The sequence below is a fragment of the Furipterus horrens genome, unplaced genomic scaffold, assembly GCF_987537825.1.
Source record: "Furipterus horrens unplaced genomic scaffold, mFurHor1.1.pri manual_scaffold_3, whole genome shotgun sequence".
In the NCBI taxonomy this organism is placed as follows: Eukaryota; Metazoa; Chordata; class Mammalia; order Chiroptera; family Furipteridae; genus Furipterus; species Furipterus horrens.
In genome coordinates this window covers 45,607,973-45,624,820 of record NW_028327173.1, presented here as the reverse complement: position 1 = coordinate 45,624,820, position 16,848 = coordinate 45,607,973, and the positions used below count along the sequence as shown (strand labels likewise).

Below are 16,848 nucleotides of genomic sequence, written 5' to 3'. Positions count from 1 at the left end.
GTAGATTGCTCCTCTTAACTAGCCTTTCCGTCACCTGGAGAGCAGCACTCTGTATCTCAGAAGACATGCTTTTTGGAAGACAGTCATTAGCTCACACCCACAAATTGTAGGTAGAGCTTTCACATTTGATGGAAACCAAACCAAAACATTGAAAAGTTCCCATAGGTCACAGAGACAGACATGAGACATGCTCTTGCTGGCAATGACCTCATTTCTTCTGTATAATAATAAACCACTTCTGTGGGAATGCTCCAGGCTCTGATAATAGGGACACAGAAGAGCTCTGAGCTTTCTGGAAGTATATGCTCTATGCCCTGCCCGTGTGAGGCCCAGGACCAGGCTCCCCACCAGGCCCCATCACAGCTTCCCTTCTATGAATGTGCTCAGTGCCAGGCAGTGGGGGGTGGGGAGCAGTTCAGGGCTTAGTGGTTTTGTTGACTCTATTTCCTAAAGAAAAATCACTTCTTTCTGTATTCACGCTAATTTGTGAAACCTTCCCAAGCTGGCTACACACCCAATTAACTTTTGTAGCAATGGGAGATAAAATACTTTTTAATATTTAAATCAAGTTTTATTCAAAGTGACTTCCCATCTGCCGCTAGGATCCAGCCCAACTCTCCCGGGTGCTTTCTCACCTCCAGCCTCTAAAGTTTGATGAGAGAGAGTTCAGAGTTAGGCATTCCCCAGCTGTGGAAGCTGGTCAGCTCACTTACCACCTATAACATGAAGATCATCATACATCAGCTGCCTGGGGAGTTCACAGCATTAGAAAACACTCTGCCATGCAACCAGATTTCATTCGCTTTTTCCTAAAAGTGTTTATTAAACTTTCACTATGTGCTGGGCACAAGGCTAGATGCCGGATAAAAGTTAATGAAAAAGGCAATCCCTGCCTTCTCGGAGTTCCCGGGGCAATAGGGGAGATGGAAAATAAACAGGCTATTCATGTAGTGTGGTAAGGGCCATAAATAGGATGCTATAGGAATACCTGAGAAAAGCTCCCAAGAAGACATTGGAGGCCCAGGAAAAGCTCCTTGAAGAAGATGATGTTTCAGTTGAGACCTGAGGAATGAGTAGGAGCTGGGGAACAGGGCGGAGGGTGGGCTGCTGGGGGAAGCTGAGGCAGGCAGATGGAAGAGCAGGAACGAAGGCCTGGAGACAAGAGCATGGGATTTCCAGAGAACTGCAGGTGGGTCCACGTGGCCGAAACACGGGCCACAGGCAGAAAGAGAGGGAGAGGAGTTGCGGGGGCAGGCAGCAGGCAGCTTGCATGACCTTGCAGGCTACACAAAGGCATCTGGACTTCGGCGTTTGAAACGGCACTTAGCCAGCGATGTGGGAAATGGATCAAGGGGACAGGACAAAGGCCAGAGGCCTTGAGGGAGACTCTGTTGTAACCCAGGTGAGGTGCAGTGACTCCGTGCATGACGGCTGCTCTCACTCACGTCCGACCTCTTCTGCTGGGGGGTTGGAATGTGAAAACACAAGGGCAGTGTCTCTTACACGCAGGAGTATGTTTTCTGGGCGACTTCTAACAGCAAGGCCAATTTCTGTCTAACGAGTCAACAAGAAGTGCGGCAGAAAGCAGCTTGGAAGGACTCGGGGCGGAGGGGACAGAGGACACAGGCCCCGAAGAAGCCGGCCTCCTCGCTGTGCAGTGAACTGGGTCTTTGCTTGGTCCTCTGAGGCACGGCTCATCCCCTGGGAACCTGGCCGTTTTCTGGGTGTGGGCAACACCCCCGAACAGGAGTCTGCCTCTCCAGAATGAGAGCTGAATGTCAAGAGGGAGGAGAAAAGTGAAGTTTCAGAGCTGGGCCCCACATAATTCCAAACCACTTTTCTCAGTGCAATCCTGACCACACCCCGAAGGAATCAGGCCTGACGCACAGAGGCAGGGAGCGGGGAAGCACGCTGCGTGCCGCTGGCCAGCCTCTCAGGGCTCTGTCTCCTGGCACACGTGTTGGGATATCTCTCCGGAGGCCGCAAAGGGAGGGGAGGTGGCCCTTAGTCATGCCCATCCCCACTCTGCTATGGCTCCAGCCACCTCCTTCTTCCTCCCCCTGAGCTTTTATCTCCCAAATCTGCAGCCAAGTGAGATCAGGGAAAGCAGCTGAATTATGATCGGGGACAAGAAGGAACTTGGTGAAGCCATTCCAGGGGCTACAGACCCGGGACTGTCTGCAGCTGATTCAGCAGATGGGGCGGCAGGGAAGGGTCATGGAAAGTGAGTGAGAGTCACGTCAAAATTCTCCTTCCACCACATGGTAGCTGCGGACCTAGAGCAAATTACTTAATTCTGTTCAGCTTCAGTTGCCTCAACTCTAAAATGAGAACAATAATGCCTCGCTTAGCGGGTTGCTGGAAAGCACATAGCCCAATATCTGAAACAGAACAGACGTTCGGGAAATTTGGATTTCAACTGCGGGTATTACCCACACAACTTATGCGGCACTTTCCCTGCAGTCTCTGGCTTGTGCTGGACTTCATTCCCCAGCTAGTCTTGCAGGCAGCATCCTTTTGCTCCCACAGCATCTCACACTTAATGTGGGTCCGTACATGTTTCCTGGCTGACTGATACACCCACATACCAAGATCCTAGGGAGGGCACAGACAAGAATGATAAAACTAAGAGTCCCTGGCACCCAAGGCATACGGCATCACCCTTTAATAAGTAAAATTACAGGTGTATTCATATCCAGTCAGTAGAAGAGGCAATGCAAAGAACTGGTAAGCTGTGCAGGGCTGCCATGCTCCCGCGGCGTGCCTTGGGCAAGAAATTATACTTTACCTGTCAAGTATTCAAAGTACCTACCTCGGAGCAATTGGGAGCATTTGAAGAGCACAGAGAAAGCCCTTACAACAATGCCTGGCGTTGAATGCTCAGTACATATTCATCTTCATCTCATCATTGCGGAGCTCAGGTGAGTTCGCTGGGCCATTGTTCCATGGCCACGCTGGAAATCTCACCCCAGATGAAGACCCTGTCACCTAGAACAAGGATTCCACTTTGGGTGGCAGAGGGGTACAGAGCTGAACTGTCTTTCTGGAATAGCTCATACGGAAACCATAAAATACATTGCAAAAATCAGTGTTATAGTTTTTGTTTTTCCAACCTACTATGAACTAGATACTTATTTGACAATCTACCCTGAATTAGATCCTGAGCCCTCTGTCCACTCACTTAAGGTTCTCAATGACCCTGTAGAATTGGAACTATTTTCACTCCCATTTGAACGAGGAGGAGGGTGATATTCAAAGGTGACTCAAGTGGGATTCAAACTCAAGCCTGTTGGACCCAAAGCCTACGCTTTTAACCACTTATAATACACTCTTGAATTGAATGTTCTATGATGAATAAGATGCCAATAGGCTCAAGGCATCCAGACAAACGCCAGCAACCCTGCTCTCGGATTCTGAGAGTTCTGTCTCCATCCTCGTAATAGTCATCACGACATCTCGGCCCCGTGAGACACGTGGCAGCGCCCTGCTATTTAAGACCTCCTGAAAACCATCTTCCTTTCCCTCATTCCAAGTTAATGGTGTCAAGCTTACTTTATTCTCCTCAGAAGGATCTAGGCCTTGGTTGACCCTGCTAAGATCTGCAGTTCTAGTCTTGAGTGTAAGGATTGGGTTTTCTTTCTAGCTAGGACATCCAAACAAAACACAGTACCCTCCTCCCTCTCAAAAACCAAGCTGATTTTTTCTTGAAATAAAACGAGCATTTTATAGTTAAGAAAAAAAGACATCAGGAAATAGTAGCTTATTTTGCTTTAATAACCCAAAGTATTTGTGTGAATGGGACTATGTTGCAAAACAGGCAGGAATCTGTAGACAAGTACGTCTCACTCTGAGGAAAGAGCTGGTCAGAGAGAAGGCACCAGAAATTGCATTTGCTGGGTTCCATGTAAACAATAAAAGGGGGAAAAGGGTCACCAAAGAGGAAAAAAGGTGCACTGTCATTTCACTGGCCCATCCTAAGGATGAAAAGTGGCCGCATTAGCTGATGCTCAACCTCCAGGTTACATTGCAGTATAAAAAGAACTTGGCACTAAGGAGACAAACACCCACACAGCAGCAGTGGGAAAGGGCACGAAAAGGCACTGACATTAGCATAAGCCTCCGCTTTCCCACGTGGCTCCCATGGGCATCTCAACTGGCAGTGCTTTGCAAACGTACCATTCATCAAAAACTGGTTAGTGGAAAAACCAAGTCCTAAAAAGCCTGGGTGAACACATGTTATTTCTATCCATGCTCTTCAATCAGATGACTTCCAGGGTCCTGAGATGGAAAGACGTACTGCTTCCAGCCTGTCTTCTTAGGTGATAACAGTAGGTGCAGTGCGTCCTGTCCTTTCCTGGAGTTGGGAGACCTTCAGAGCAATGGAAACAAGGGGGCCCAACATGACCTGAGAGAGACACAAAGAGAAGAACCTTTTCCGTCACTTTCTCTGGACACATATAAAGTAGGTCTTAACTTGGCCTCAGAGCTCCCGACCTACCTGACTGCCTACCCCAAATCCCAAAGGCTCCTCAAACTCTCCCAGCCTAAAAACAAGACATGTATGTCCTTTCCCCAGCAGCATTCCCGATTGCAGTGAATAAACACCATGATCTATCACATAAAGCAAAGAAACAACTAAGAGTATTCTTCATCTCTCCTCTCCCACACACCACTTTCCGATCTACTGGCAAGCATTTTGGTTTTGGTTTGGTTTGGTTTTTTCTAAATGTCTGTCTATGGCTCCCATTTCTCTCCATCCCAGTGCCATAGCTCTTGCTAAATCAATGTTCTCTCTCTAACCTGGAAAACTGGTGCTTCCAGATCCACTTCTGCATCCTCCAATTTTTTTCCCACACTGAACACAAAGAGGTCTTTTCAAAATGCAACAACAGCCCCCTCTCATCCCCCTCTCACTTGAGGGGAAAAAAATATGCTCCTGTTGCTTCAATAAATAAATGTTTTTAATATTTAAAAAAATGAAAACTATTTATCCAGTTGAACAGCCCATTTTACAGATGAAGAAACGGATACCCAAAGAGGTGATATGACCAAGTGACTCAAGGGCTGAGCCAAGAGTAGTACATTTTCTACTGCTCGCTGTTGCTTTCCCTCATCAAAACCTCCACCAACTGATTATATCTAGGTAAAAACCAGAGAACCAGCTCCACGTGCTGACCACACCACTTGCCATCTCCCCCCGGGGCTCCAACAGTCCAACAAAGCGCTGAGGCTGCGGCCCAGCAGCTCCAGAGTGAGAGGAGGCATCGCCCCTGCCGGTGCCGGAACAGTGGCACACCTGGGCATTCTGGGCACCCTGCACCCTCCAGGGCCCTCCCACCGCCTCAGGACCATGGTCCAGAAGAAACTTATCAATCATTCATTCCTTGTATCTGCCGTGTTCCAGGCATTAAGGCAAAGAAACATAATTCCTTCCTTCTCTTTCTCTGTTATGCCTTTCATTTAAGTTTTAGCGATGCCTGCAGCACAACAGAGACCGGCCATGACTGAAGCTGGAGCCTGGCCCCTGGAAAAATGTAAAAGGGAGTATCCTCTCACCTCTCTGTTTTTGTAATGAAAGCAACTATAAGAGCCACTCTTTCTCAAAAGTTAATCCTATACGCTAGGCTCAGTGTTTAGAACTTAGCATCCATTGTCCCCTGAAATCTCTGTAAAACTCTGTGACGTAGGTAGTATTCTGGCATTTCACAGGCCAGGAAACCAGGCTCAGAACAGTGAAATGACTACAGCTAAGTGGCAAAAACTGAATTAAAAACAAGATCTCTCTAACTCCAAGATGTATGCTCGAAACCACTGTGCCTGGGGTTTTCAAGCGAGTTTCATAGGATTTGAATTAGGTGTTAGAAGAAAAAAAGCTGTGTGCAAAAAGAAGCATGGTGAATGCTATTTAACTGGGTGTCTCTACTGCAAGTCTCCCCGGAACCTCTCAGATGCAGTGTGCGCTGTGAGTTGCCAAGAAGGGGCTAATTAATGTACAACACCTGCTGAAGATTTTTTCTATGGCGCTCTGGTTGGGGCGCACCCGCCAAGACAAGGAGCACACACGGGAAAACTCAGCCCTGTGTGTCACAGCTTCCTCCGCTGGGGACACCGCCAAGGTCTCTGCCCTGTCCCTGGCTCCCAGAACCCCTCCATACTGGAGACGCTTTCAGTGGGACTGGGACCCCAAACCACAAGGCTACAAATCCACTGACTTTTCCGTAAAGGCACTTCTTGCTGGGTCATGAAACTCTGTCACCACCAAATCTACAACTAGCATGTGTTCTGCAGGGCAGGCAATCAGACCAAGCAAAGTGGCAAATGATCAGAGACAGACCTGAACACCAGCTGAGGGGCCGATTTAAAGATTAGCTATCCTGAATCTAACAGCTGCTTAACATTTCTGTGCCTCAGTTTCCTTACCTGCAGTAGGGATAAAAGAGTCCACTTCATTTGTGACCGAAATGAGTATATCCACATAATGGATTTAGAACGGAACTTGGCAAAGAGAAAATGCTCAGATAATTGTTAGCTATTAGCGTTGTTATGACGTAGTGAAGGAGACACGCAGGAAAGTGAGCACACCTGCTTGATGATTTAAGAAACGGGCCATAATCACGCAGGTTTGATGGAACCACTATCATTCCCTCCAACAGAAAGAATGAGTCAGGGTACAGGGCTGGGAATTACCTGGGGGTCCTGGTAGATCTTGGCGAGGTCCTTCTCATAGCTGTCGATATAGAGCCGAATGGTGGCCCCTGCGCTCCCAGTGCCACTCAGTCGAAAGATGATGCGGGAACCGTCTGCAAAAATGAGCCGCAAGCCCTGGGAAAGATAAGCAGGGATTTTTTCCCCCCATACGCTGGAAGGGAGATTGAAAGCTAGCAAATTACAAGGGGTCCATTTGGAGATCTAATTTCATCTATACTTGATCAGTCAGGAGCTTAGATCCTCGACAAATGGCAGCAGTTGAGCCTGTAAGTCTGTCCTCAGTCAACCTGTCAACACATCCAAGCAATGGGGGCTGAGCTCATGGGGAAGACGCATTTGCAGGGTCAGGAGGGAGACTGGATCCTAGGGAGGCTGGGTCACACTAGGCCCGCTTTACGCCCTGCTTCACTGTGATTTATGGACTAACCATTCCAGTTTAAAGCTTACTAAAGTAAATAAATAAGTTAATAAACAAATAAGACATCAGATGCAGACATTCAATCCCTAGACCAGGAGGGAAACATGGAGAGAAAGGGCTGAAACCAGAGCAGAAGAGGTTTCAGGCAGATAAGAGGAATAACTCTTTGCAGAACACTGGTAGAGAGCCTCCAAAAGAGAATAGGATGCCACATGCCCCAAATGGCAGAGACCAGCTAGTCCCCACCAGTGCCTGAGGACCAAAAGTGGGTCCATTTGGGCACGATGCCAAGCCCAGCCCTCTCTCTGCAGCCCTCTCCTTTTCCTCCCTGGCCACATCTCTCATCCGCAATAATCTTGCTTCAGAGGAAAAGGTTGGGGACTCCCGGGTAGACAGTTATCTGAGGACCCATCAGTCTTTGTAAATTCTTCCATGAAGAGAAAAGTTTGGTACAAAGCCAAAGGCTAGCCAGAAGGGAAGACACCAGTTCACATCTGCTATTCGTCACCAAACCCCACCTAGTGTTTGCCGTTCAGCAGTGGAGGCAGCAGATGAAATACAAGCAGGACCTTCCCAAGTGAGTAATTGTGGCAAGATACAGTTAATTCCCATCCACCGTGTCCTGCTTTCTGGAAGCACACCAGGACTGGTCTTCTTCTCCCATGCTTCTACTTGAAGTTTTGAAATTCTTTGCACTTGATAGCAGATGCTAAATCTACTTCAGAAGATCTTCCCTCCTACTTGGTCTTCTATCTAGATACTCGGACTTTCTGGCCCTGGCCAGGTAGCTCAGTTGGTTAGAGCATCATCCCAACACCAAGGTTGTGGGTTCAATCCCCAGTCAGGGCACATACAAGAATCAACTGATGAATACATAAATAAGTGGAACAACAAATCAGTGTTTCCCTCTCTCTCTCTCTGTCTCTTCCCTTCTCTCTCTAAAATCCATCAATCAATCAAACAATACTCAGACTTTCTTATTATAGAACATGGAGCTGCTGACCTCCTCCTCACAGAGTGCAGACACTGGCCCAAGCTTATGGTGAACCGCTCCAGCACCCCTCCACTGCCCTCCTCCCTTCTAGCAGCTGCTGGAGGCAGGGCAGGGTTGGAGGTTCCTTTTCCTAAATGTCTGCTCTCTCTCTCTGTAGGCCTTACTACAGAAAATTCTGCTCTGTTCTGCTCTGCCATCCCCTGCACCCCCATTTTCTACCACCACCCCCTTCCTTCACCCAAGGCCTCTCTTTTTCTAATTATCTCAGACATAATTTACAATCGCCTATATTGGACCCAAAGTTCTCACAGATGGTGAAAAGGCATAAGGAAGAAAAGCCATTGTGTTATAATTTTGAGAAAGGGAAACACTGATGGCCATTGTGACAATGCTTCATCCACTACCTGCTCTTCAGAGAGATTTTAAATATGTAAACCCCGCATCCCAGTTTCTCCAAAGCCTGTCAGATGCCTTAAGAAGGACCAGTCCAAAAATCTGGGTCTATCAGGAAAAAGCAAACTGGAAATCTGTAACAGAATCTGCAACTTCCTCTTTATTATCTGTTTCTAAATTATTACAGATGAGTCTATTCTGTGATAACAACAGAACCAGAGGAGAGAGGACCGTGGGTGCTGCATGTCTGTGAGAAGCTGGGGGAAGGCTAACCCAGCCTGCAGCCTTGGACCCGGCACCCAGTGAGGGAAACCCTAACAGTGCAGCTCCATCCAGACGCAGTCCAGGTCTTCAGCCTGATGTTAGGGTTGGCTGCAAGTCACGTGCTGCAGATAATAACAGTTAATGTTCCTGTGGATGGCTTATCTATTTCTGTTTCTTCTTTTTCTTCAATCCTCACCTGAGGATACAGTTACTGAGTAAGGGGAGGGGGAAGGAGGGATACAGAGAGACAGTGAGAGACAGAGAAACACTGACTGGTTGCCTCCTGTCCACGCCCCGAGCGGGGATGGAACCTGCAACCTAAGTGTGTGCCCTGACTGGGAGCGGAACCCACAACCTTTCAGTGTATGGGACAGTGCTCCAACCAAGTGAGCCACCTGGCCAGGGCTATTTTTTCTTTCCTTCTTTTTTTTTTTTTTTTTAAATTAGAATCTATTAGTCTATAATAATGACTCTCACACTGGCCTTCTGTTACAATCTTTTGAGAGAAAAGAGGGAGGTTGATACATAAAGCAGCAGGTTTTTTTTTTTTTTTTAGATTCTGGGGCTCCTTTATGGAAACACATTCAAACACAACATTTTGCATATGATTCTTGAAGGTATAAAAATCCCTCTGGAGTCTAGACTGAGTGAGGGTGCAGGGGAGTGCAAAGAACGAGGGCATAAACCATTTTCCCTACGAGTACATGTGCAAGTCACGTGTGATTCGGCAGAAAGCCAGCTGAAAACAGCTACCCTAGAAAAACAGGGCAGCAAGTGAGAAATGGCCATAAGGCCTTTTTCTTTTTCTCCCTTATGAACTTAGAGATGAAGCTCTGAGGAGTCTCTCCCACATGCACACACATAAATCTGTTCCTACCTGATTTCTTGAAATGCTTCCGTCCACCGGATCACTGTATTCAAAGTTATCAACCTTCTCCACGGTGTAAACCTTGTCACCCACTGAGAACTGTTTCCCCACGAAGGAGCGGTCAGATGTCAGGGCCTCCAAGTCTTTCATCATTTTGTTTGCCCCCTCGGCCTCCACCTCCTCATAATCATACCTGGAAGAAGTCACGAAGCTGAGACCCACGGGCTGACTTCAGATCCCACCAACGCATATCAGCACTTCCTTCATCATTTGTTTGGCCCTCTCCCAAAACCAGCTAACTTCAGAAGAAGCTGGCAAAAAGATGAGCCTGTCAGTCCCTGGGGATGGGGCAGGCCAGGGATGAAAGGAAGGGATTGGAGGATTTCAGGGAAAGGTTAGGAGATTCTGAATTAGCAGAAAAATCCCATCTTGGCTTTTTTACAGAATAAAGCTCTAAGAAGCTTCAAAGGCTTTTGAGAGATACGATCTAACATTTAACCATCACATCCTGAGGAGGTAGAATTAAAAGCAGTGTTTATCTCTTGGGAACTCTGCATAAAGGAGCACATGACTCGGGCAACTTCTCTTTCAGACTCCTGGAGCTTCTGTGGGCTAAGTGCTGGCACCGCTCCCAGGCAGGGACCGGCCTGAGGCGGCTGAGCTTTTGGCTGAGCAGAGTCCCAGTCTCCACAGGAGCTTCTTAAAGTAAGGCCAAGTTGTCACTGACCAGATGAAGGAGCCAAAACCTAACTCTTTACATCTGAAATACCTCTGTCCTTTCGGTGACAGGCAATTTTAATCCAAACTGCTTTGGGTTCACCCTGACAGAAGTGACCTGGTGTAGTTGCAAAAGGAACACACACACAAAAAAAAGTGCATCAGAAATGAAACTATGACTACGATTCTTCCAAGAATTATTCTTGATTTCTTTCTCAGGAGGTTAAAGACTCTTCCAGGATGATTTTCTTGACCTAGTGGAAAACACCCTCTTGAGAGAGTTGGTTTTTTGGGTGTTTTTAGTAGAGGCTCAGGATAGCAGAGTCTGTATTTATTTGTAATAGTGGAACAAATATGATATGTGCAACATGACACCTCTGAGACATGAGAAATACCAGGGAATGGAGGCCAACCCCTTCTGGCTCCAGGATTCTATGAATCAAGGACAGCAGTCCCCTTAATCTTGAAGTCAGTTCTTTCCTCCAGTTAAAATGATAAACAGCCAGAAATTACAACCAGGTGTTTGTGCTTTACATCTGTGACCTTTGGGTGTTCAGGGGAAATGTTCTATAAATCCTAGGCACAGAGGGGTATAATGGAAAGAATCTGGGCTTTGGAATCAGACAGAACGAGCTATGAATCCAGCCTCTATCGGTTATGAACTGTGTGACTGACTATGGGCAAGTTGCTTCATCTCTCAGAATTTCAGTTGCCTTATTAATAACTGTTGTGAGGCTGACATGAAGCAATGTGTGCAAACGTGCCTTGCACTTCTGTTCACTCAACAGAGGGTACAATGGAGTCTTAACTAACGATAAATACAGGTTCAAAGAATTTATTTGCGGCATTTATTGCAATACTTAGTTAGCAGTTATTTGAAATTAATAAAAAATGGTAAAATAGTTTTCAGGTGGAGACTTTTAACTCATTCAAGAGTGACCCCTTTCTCTGAACAACCTTTCCTAACATTACTCCACCTTGGCTACTGTTTCCTTGTTAGCTCATTCATTTGTCTATTCAAACCATATTTACAGTGTCAGCTATGGGTTAGGTGTTGGTGATACCACTGAGCACAAAAACAGAAGTAGTTCTGCTTTCATGATATTCTATGCTCTAGAGAGCTCATGCCTGCTGTTCTGAATTACCAGGTTTTTCTGGTTCTTAGAGAGTAGAGATTCTTGCCTTGGTTCCCAGGGCTACCATGTGGCAGTTATTACTTATACCTTCCACAAAAGAATAACTCGAAGGAGGAAGAGAACAATGAACTTGTCCAAAGTCAAAGAAAGAATTCTGATGAAGGAGGCCAACCTACTTAAGGTTGAATTCTTTTTTGACTATCCAGAGATCACAGCCTATTAAATCTGTGGCATATTTTTTCAATTCCCTAGTTTAACCCACCTATTTTACAGAAATTAGAGAGAAATTACAACGGCACGGTTTTTACAGATAAATTATTTATCTAATATCTTTTTTCTCATATTTCTTTTCCTTAATTCGAATACCAAGGTCCAGTAGAAATTTTGTTAGATTTTTACACTTATTGGGGAAAAGGCAAATTGAAATTAATGAAAACCACTACTGGAAGAAAGAAAGAAAGGAAGGAAGGAAGGAAGGAAGGAAGGAAGGAAGGAAGGAAGGAAGGAAGGAAGGAAGGAAGGAAGAGAATGCTTTAAAAAAATAGAAGTATGCATGGTAAAGAAGAATTACTAAATATTCAGAGTATTTTGTTCACTGCTGAATCCCCAGTGCCTGGCGGAAAACAGGTACACAGTCAATATTTGTTGAATCAATGAAAGAAGTATTGACAAGTACACAGCCTTTGGGGACCTATTTTAAGGAATCAGAAAAGTTAATTTGGACTAAGCATAGTCATTTCCATAATTTCAGAAAAAAAGTTTCCATAATATTAGTGCCCCAGAGTTTATAAAACATTTTCAGGTTCATATTTCACTCAATTCACTCACTAGCTGGACTGTTATTTCCTTTTCTACAAATGAGAAAACTGAGTATAGGGAGAGGTTAAATGACTTCCCAATCTACTAAGGGGCAGAAATAAAATTTGAATCCATTTTTAAAAATCTAAATCCAACACTGTTATCATATCCACCTGATAGGTACATTTAAAGGGCTTAAAAAAATTTATTCTTTTGAATAACATTAAATTTTGTAAGCCTCATTCTTCGTTCTTTATGGATGACATAAATGCTGTCTTCCTGTGGACACCGACTCAATTATTTTAAAAATCCCCACTTGGCAGAGGCTGGATGAACTAGTTTTATTGTCAGTTAAGACAGGAAAGAATTTGTATGCATGAGAATTCTCTCTGCCCACTTCCCCACCCCACCTCATACCCCAGCCAGGCTGGGGCTTACCTGGTAAAGAAATTCCGGCCATATTTTTGCCAGTGATCTTTGAGAATGTCCTCCACACTCTGTTTGCGGGTGGCTAGAATGGAGAGCCAAGCAAGGACAGCCCAGAGCCCGTCTTTCTCACGAATGTGATCAGAACCTGGTGGGGGAAGAGCAAGCAGCTGTGAGAAATGTGATTTCTCCAAACTACTTGGGAATAAACTCAACAGTAAACATGTAGATCCAGCCAAAAAGTCATAACACTTTACTGAGGAACTTGAGTACACGGACGGAATCACACATGGAATAAAGCACATAATATTGAAAAAAAGTTGATGCTTCCCAAAGTAATTTAAAATTTTAAGGCAAATCCCAATTAATGTCAGTGAAATAATTTGGTTCAACTTGATATATCAATGATAAAGAATTAATATGAGTGGGGAAAAATAAATCGTAAATAAACAAACAGCAGAGAATATGACCATTATAAATTTTAATAATTAAAATAATCTGGTAGCATAATGGAATAAAAGAAGCACCTATAAAGAGACCTAAACCTATATGAAACTTGAATATATGAAAAAGATGCCACTTCAAGGCTGTAGGAAAAGAATGGATTACTTTTTAAATAGTATTTGGTTAACTAGTTAAATAGTTGGAAAAAAAATTCAGGTTTTTTTCTCTATAAACCACCATAAAAAATTTAGATAGATGACATATTCAAATGTAAAAATTGGAAACCTGTAAATACTAAAAATATATATAAATGCTTTTTTAAGATCTTGGGTGTGATTAATACATGTAAATTCAGAATTCATAAAAGAAAAAATTTAATTTTCTTCTTTAAAATTAGCATTTCTATCAGCAAAACTCTATAGATAAAATTAAAAGGCCATTTGCAAACTTAAAAAAAAACATTTACAATACATAGTAGATGTTTAATATACTCAGTACAGAAAAATATTCTTAAATATTAAATAGAAAATACCGAAACCTCAACATAAAAACAGGCCAAGGATAAAAATATGCAATTCACTAAAGAAAAAATGCAGGGTTCTCAATTAATATAATAAAAAGTGGGCATCGTTTTTGAAAGATAAAGTTAAAACCACAGTAAGAAACTGCTACTTGCTTGACGAATGGCCACAGATTTAAAAATGAGAACTCCTAGTATCAGTAGAGGGGTACGGGAAATGGAATTCCCACACGCACTGCTGGGAGGGGTGCAGTCCTTCGGGAGAGCAATTTGGCAAAAATATCAGAGCCTTTTAAAAATGGATCTACTTGTGGATCCAGCTACTCCAATTTTAAGACATCTTCATTCAACCAATAGGAATTTTGTCAAATAAGCTATGGCACAGCTGTCTCCTGTTAAGTTCCTTGCTAAAATCTTTACCCAAAATAATCAATTGACTCCTTTAGGTGTGTCTGTATGCATGGAGACCCTTTACCAAGAGCCTGATGTGGAACAGAACTCTCACTTTGTGCCTTTAACTTCCTTAATCTAAAGAAATAGACAATGTTGAGCTCTACTTTCTGATTTTGAATAGGACTCCATACAATCTCTCTCTAACAGCGCTTTGCATGTTATCATGCCTTGAATTATTTATGTGTCAGTCTGCCTTTCTTGACTCCCCACTGGCTCTTATTTCTCTTAGAACTGTCAAAGTATTTAGCACAATGCTGGCTAGGTAGTAGGCATCCTTCCACTCTTCATCCTTTTACACCCAGCTCAGGTATCCTCTCATCTCTGAGACTATCTCCCAGCTTCCTTAGGCAGTTATGAGCTACTTTCTCTCTCTTCTCTTATTGTGACCTGCTAAAACTATGTGATAAAGCTCTATCCTCCTTGAGCGTCAGGCATTTTTTTATGAGCCTTTCACCCCACCAACCATATATTTCTTTGAAGCATCTCTTATTTTTATCCTTGTAACTAAGTCTGCTGATTAAGATAGCACGTGGAATATGGTATAAATAGCTAATTGTGAAGAAGTGCATGAATAAGCTAATCAATTAATTAATCTGCTTCAACATTTTTTCTCTCTTTGGCTTCATAAAAATACACATTTTCTTTTAAAGGATTTTCTCTTTAATAAGTTATTGCTTTTAGAAATAACAGTTCTTAAAACCTGGATGCTGGCAAAACTAGTCATATTAGACAAGACTTGTAATGATTTATATAACATATTTTGGAAATGTTTAATTTTTTCTATGGATTTTTATTTGCCTTTCTTGCTATTTTAAGGAACAAAATGTTAGCTCTGACTCTTCAAGATTTTGAAAATGATGATATGTTTTGGCAATAGTTCATCCTGGGAAGCAAGACTCTGGCAGATTCCCCACCGCCCTGAGAATGCACCACAGAAGCATATAGGCTGAAATTATTTGTCTGTACACTCTGGAGGCTTTTTTTCTTCCTTCATTCCTTCTTTTTTCCCTTTGTTTTGTTTTAGGCTAGTCTGAAAGTATAGGGGTAATATTCCTTTGTACACTTCCTGCTCTAAATAAAGAATTTAGCTTTCTTTTACGTGAATATGAAAATAAAATCTAAAAACCATACCCAACTCTGATCAAGTTACTTGAAGACAATTCAATCACAAACCTAATATTCTAAACAAAATATCTGCCTTGGATAACATAAACAAATATTCTATCCATTTGCCTAATCCTCAGTTTCTTGGAAATTCTGATTAATCTCACTAATCACTTTGGATGTAGCAAAATTCTAACTCTGACTAATAGGAAGTCTGGGCAAATTTCCTTTTTTTTAGGGTTCACATGAATGATGACAAGTTACTACTGAAAAAAAAGGCAATGAGATGTATGTTTCTAAAGCTATTGTTATTTTTACAAAGGTGGCATTTGTGGCTCAATGGGAGATGCTTTATACTTAAGAGTCAGAAAAACTAAATCTGAGAAGCTGTTCTCTAGAAGCTGTTGATATCTGAACAAGTCACTTAACTTCTCTGAGCCTCAGTTTCTTCAACTATACAATAGGGATAAAGCCACCTTTCTCACACAATTGTAAGACATTACTCTGATAGAGTGGAAATATTTGTAACTATTAAGTACTACATAAATGCAAGATACCATTATAAATAAGGGAACAAATAAAAAATGCTTTTAGGAAAATTTTAAGTTTTCCACTACCTTATTAAATTTTCAAAAATATGTTCTTTAACTGTACATATTGGGGAAGAAAATGAAAGAATACAATCCAATATGCTCTTTTCTCTGGGCAGTGGGATTACAATGATTTTCTCTTCTCTCTTATCTAATTTTCCTATTGTAAGTGAATTACTGATACACTTTTTTTTTTTAATTAAAAGAAAAGTAAACAGGCCAGGCTCACTTAACAGGGGACAAGGGGGCGCACCGCCAGTGGCACCGCTGGTCCCAGCTGACGCAAAGGTGGCTGCAGGTTTCACAGCGTTCTCTTCATGCTTGGTCCAGCTCAGGGACCAACTGGGAACACGGGAATTCTGCTCTCTCAGCATCTTCAACCACCTGTCACTTTACTTCGGCCTAATCAGCACCTTGTGATAAGTATAAACTCGGCTCAGTCAGGGCATACTCTGGGTCCCAGCCAAGAAAAATGTCAATCCTTGCTGAGGGAGCCAAGACCTAAGGGTTTGGGGATTAGGTTCCATTGACAAGTCTGGGCATCTCAGGAGGGACCCAGCCCTTGCCCCCTCCAGGCAACAGGCCTGCGGAGGGGATGTGGCAGCTGAAAAGGAGCTCCATGGAGTTCTCTGAAAACTGTAGTGTCTTTCTGTCTTTCTCTCTGTCACTCTCTTTCTCAGTCCATTTTTCTCTCTCCTGCAGTCTCCTACACGTGTCATTGTCTCTGCCTGGAAATTTCCACTCTGCATATACCTGGCTAACATTTTCCGCAATTACTTTAAACTTCACTCTTAATGCAGGATGCCTTCCTTCTCGCCCTGTGTGCTTACCCGTGTTCTATCACAGCCTGGGTCTCCTTACCCCACCCTAGACCATGAATTGTGTCCCTGGCTGGTGCCTGACATACAGTCAGCTCTCAATAAGGTTTTACCCAAAGAAGGCTCAGATCCCAGTTGACTGGCCGGGAGACTCCGTAGACCTGCTGGGCCCACAGTCCTGTCCTTGGTTTCCACTG

General features: G+C 43.6%; 1 protein-coding gene across 2 annotated transcripts in view; it reads right to left on the bottom strand.

The window, feature by feature from the left end:
* Window positions 1-3,753: 3,753 nt before the first annotated feature.
* PGM1 (phosphoglucomutase 1) overlaps window positions 3,754-16,848 on the bottom strand; it is a 53,653-nt gene continuing 40,558 nt past the window's right edge. For both annotated transcript variants that reach the window (XM_090269561.1, XM_090269560.1), the window contains exons 8-11: window positions 12,735-12,870; window positions 9,655-9,838; window positions 6,688-6,822; window positions 3,754-4,405 (exon numbers count right to left, since the gene is read on the bottom strand). In XM_090269561.1, the coding sequence (XP_090125687.1) occupies window positions 4,316-4,405; window positions 6,688-6,822; window positions 9,655-9,838; window positions 12,735-12,870 (545 nt within the window). In that variant the 3' untranslated portion in view covers window positions 3,754-4,315. The remainder of the gene's footprint in view (window positions 4,406-6,687; window positions 6,823-9,654; window positions 9,839-12,734; window positions 12,871-16,848) is intronic.